The following is a 3,085-nucleotide window of genomic DNA, read 5'->3' on the forward strand; positions in this document are numbered from 1 at the left end:
GCACTCTCTCAAAGCTTTTAACTACTCACACCTTTTTACCACTCTTAAACTAGAAAATACAAAAGGAATTTAATTAGAGTTAGCACACTAAGCTTAAAGTGTTTCTAACTATGTAAACTAAAAACCAAAGGTATGGACTTCTTTTATAGGCTTGGAACCCATGACTTTCCTAAACGTTTTTTATGTCGAAAAAATTCATGACTTTCTTAAACCTTTTCGATGTTGTACAAGCCTATGACTTTCCTAAAGTTTTTTTATATAGGGTAACTGTACTTCTAATATTGTGCAAAAAATTCGACGATTTACTAAGATTTAAAACCCCATTGAAATGACGTATTCTATGGGTCCCCATTTTTCCATGAATTTCTTCATATTATAGTTTAAAACTGTGTGTTATATGAATAAGATTCTTTCATAAGTATTATATTGAATGATAACCCAACTTAATTAAGTCATGGCTTCAATCATTTTCCTACTGCTTATTTTCCACAAACCCAAGTGCTTATTTAAGAACCACTCTCTTCCTCACAACCTCAAAAACCAAACAAACTAAGGCTAATTCAAATCCAAATTTGAGAAAATGAAGTCAGTTATTCTAATTTGCTTCATTATGAGCTTAGTTGTTGGAAGATCCACAGCTTCATTTGGGAAATGCTATGCCAAGTGCTTTGTAGTGTGTGCTATCACACCAGGCATTCCCATTGGCACTTGTGGTGCAAAGTGCTTGGGTGATTGCCTTTTCATTGCATCTTCCCCTTTGGATTTCAACCATTTGGACACTCATTACTTCTGCAAACTTGGTTGTGCCACTTCTCTTTGCACCAAATTCAGCACCAAAAAAGACCCTGGTCAGAAAATTTCTAATAATCTCATAGTACTTATTTCAATTTTTCAAATTTTCTTCATTTTTTTGACATGATCCACCGTATCGATTTCAAATGTTGCTGGTAGTGAAAACCATAGTAATATACGTGCATAATTTTCTATACTTCTTTCGAGTGTTAAAAAGTTTTCGAAACACAAATCGTTATTTTTACTTTAAGCTCTACAAATGTTGACAAAATTTCTCTCATGATGAAAATAATTCGTCGGGAGACCTTTTTGTCTATATTGAGCATGAAGCGTTGGAAAAGGTTATCCTTGCCGTGATTGACAGTCAATAAATGTACTTTTCTCTAGTTTTGATGAATGTTTTTCGTTTTTTTTTCTTTTTGTGATGAACTTGGCAGCTGAGAAGAAAGTAGAAAGCTGTGTGAACTCATGTGGTCAAACATGCATAAAAGCCTAGAAAGCAAAAAGATGAAGGGAGAAAGGAGAGGGAGCTGGGATTGGCTTCAAAGATATACTATGAATAAACAAGAATCAGTGGTGAAAAACAAAACCATTGGTTTAAAAGCCTATTCCAGATTTAAGCATATGTTTTGATATCTATATAGTCTCAAGTTTCTGCATGTAGTTAATTATGATCAGTATGTAAAAAAGAAAAAAAGTGTTGCTATTTCTATGTTATATGAGAATGGTGTGTTATGTCAAAGAATTTTACCTATGCCTATGCATTAATTATATATGTAATGTGTGTGTGTGTGTGGTGGTGTTGGTGATTAAGGAGATAGTACGCTCCCAATCAAGCTTTATCTTTTCTATAAAAAGAAAGAAAACCCTAAACAATCTAATGATAAAAACTTATATAAAAAGAAATAATCTCGATCAGCTATTAATTGATATGACAAGTTTGTTGGTAAAACTTGATTTTGTTGATGTGAAGATTGCTTTCTGAATAAAGTATCGATCATTCTTAAAGGTCAATTGGTTTGGCTCCAATGTTTGATCTCTACTTTAGAGTTGTTGAATTACCTATGTGGTGTCTTTTTTCTTTTTTTAACAATATGGGAAGAGCAATCCAACTCTAACTTTGAATTTAATACATATTCTAGGATCTTAGTTTATTGGTCTTGGGTTAATGCAAACTAAATATCAGATAAAATAACATTTTATTTTATTGAATAAATAATTCGTTTGTACAAATAATTTACAAACTACGAAACCACGAGATTTAGGGCATCAACCCCAATAGGAATCACATCTCAACTTTCAGCACTTGATACACCTCAGCAAAATGTTGTATTAGAAAGGAGAATAGAACCTTGTTGGACATGATTCAGTCTATAATGAGTTATGCTCTGTTACCTTATTCGTTTTGGGGTTATGCAGTAAAGACTGCAACCTATATTTTGAATAATGTTCCATCCAAAACATTTCTGAAATACTTTTGGAGTTTGTATAAGAGCGGACCAAAAATGATCTAATCTTGATCATTCATATAGAGACATGTGAGTGAAGTAACCTATACAAAGAGTTTGTATAAGACCGGACTACAAAATTATTAGCCTCTCTTTATAACAATGTTACTTGAAGAGATATACATTTCACTAGATTATCATAGGTAACTTGACCTTAATCATGAGTAAGTTGTGAACTCCTGCCTATGAGGGCATTCCTTTGATCTCTATGGGTGAGAATGACCAATTTTGCCGACTCAATAAGCCTACTTTTTTTAGGATTTGTCTGAGTCGGGAGCTAGCAACACAGCAACACTAAATGGAACTCACTCCTTCCTGTCTTAAGGAAAAGTAGATGAATTGCTCCTTAAGGGCTGATTTTGGGTCTTGAGCAATGAGGCACCTCACCTTCTCATTGGTCAGAGAAGGGTATAGTTTATAGTTGGACTATAACTAATTGTTCATTAGAAGAATCAGTGATACTTAAAGAATTAGATGTAACTACAGGGGTAAAATGGTAATTTCACCTACCTATAGTTACGAGTAATTTGTGAATGGTCAACTAACTATTGATTGGATATATTCATGGACACAAAAATATATCCATAGTGTGAAGAGTTCAGTTTTCGGTCTTTAGTAGAGTGACCAGTAGTTAATAAAATACCCACGGGTATATGATACCTAGTGAAGACAAACTATGGGTATGTGATGCCTTAGTTGATTGAATTTCTGTCTAAAACTCAAACAACTTAACATTATGTGAATACATGTGCTATCACTAGAGTTTTAATCCAAGTGTGAGTTTG

At 33.4% G+C, this 3,085-nt stretch overlaps 1 protein-coding gene across 1 annotated transcript; it reads left to right on the forward strand.

The window, feature by feature from the left end:
* The first annotated feature begins 548 nt into the window (after positions 1 to 548).
* LOC120087015 (thionin-like protein 2) lies at positions 549 to 1,534 on the forward strand. Its single transcript, XM_039043859.1, has 2 exons — positions 549 to 848; positions 1,230 to 1,534. Exons 1-2 carry the CDS (start codon positions 581 to 583, stop codon positions 1,286 to 1,288), a joined length of 327 nt encoding a protein of 108 aa, XP_038899787.1. The 5' UTR covers positions 549 to 580; the 3' UTR covers positions 1,289 to 1,534.
* The last annotated feature ends 1,551 nt before the right edge of the window (positions 1,535 to 3,085 follow it).

Source organism: Benincasa hispida, chromosome 9 (genome assembly GCF_009727055.1).
Source record: "Benincasa hispida cultivar B227 chromosome 9, ASM972705v1, whole genome shotgun sequence".
Classification (NCBI taxonomy): Eukaryota; Viridiplantae; Streptophyta; class Magnoliopsida; order Cucurbitales; family Cucurbitaceae; genus Benincasa; species Benincasa hispida.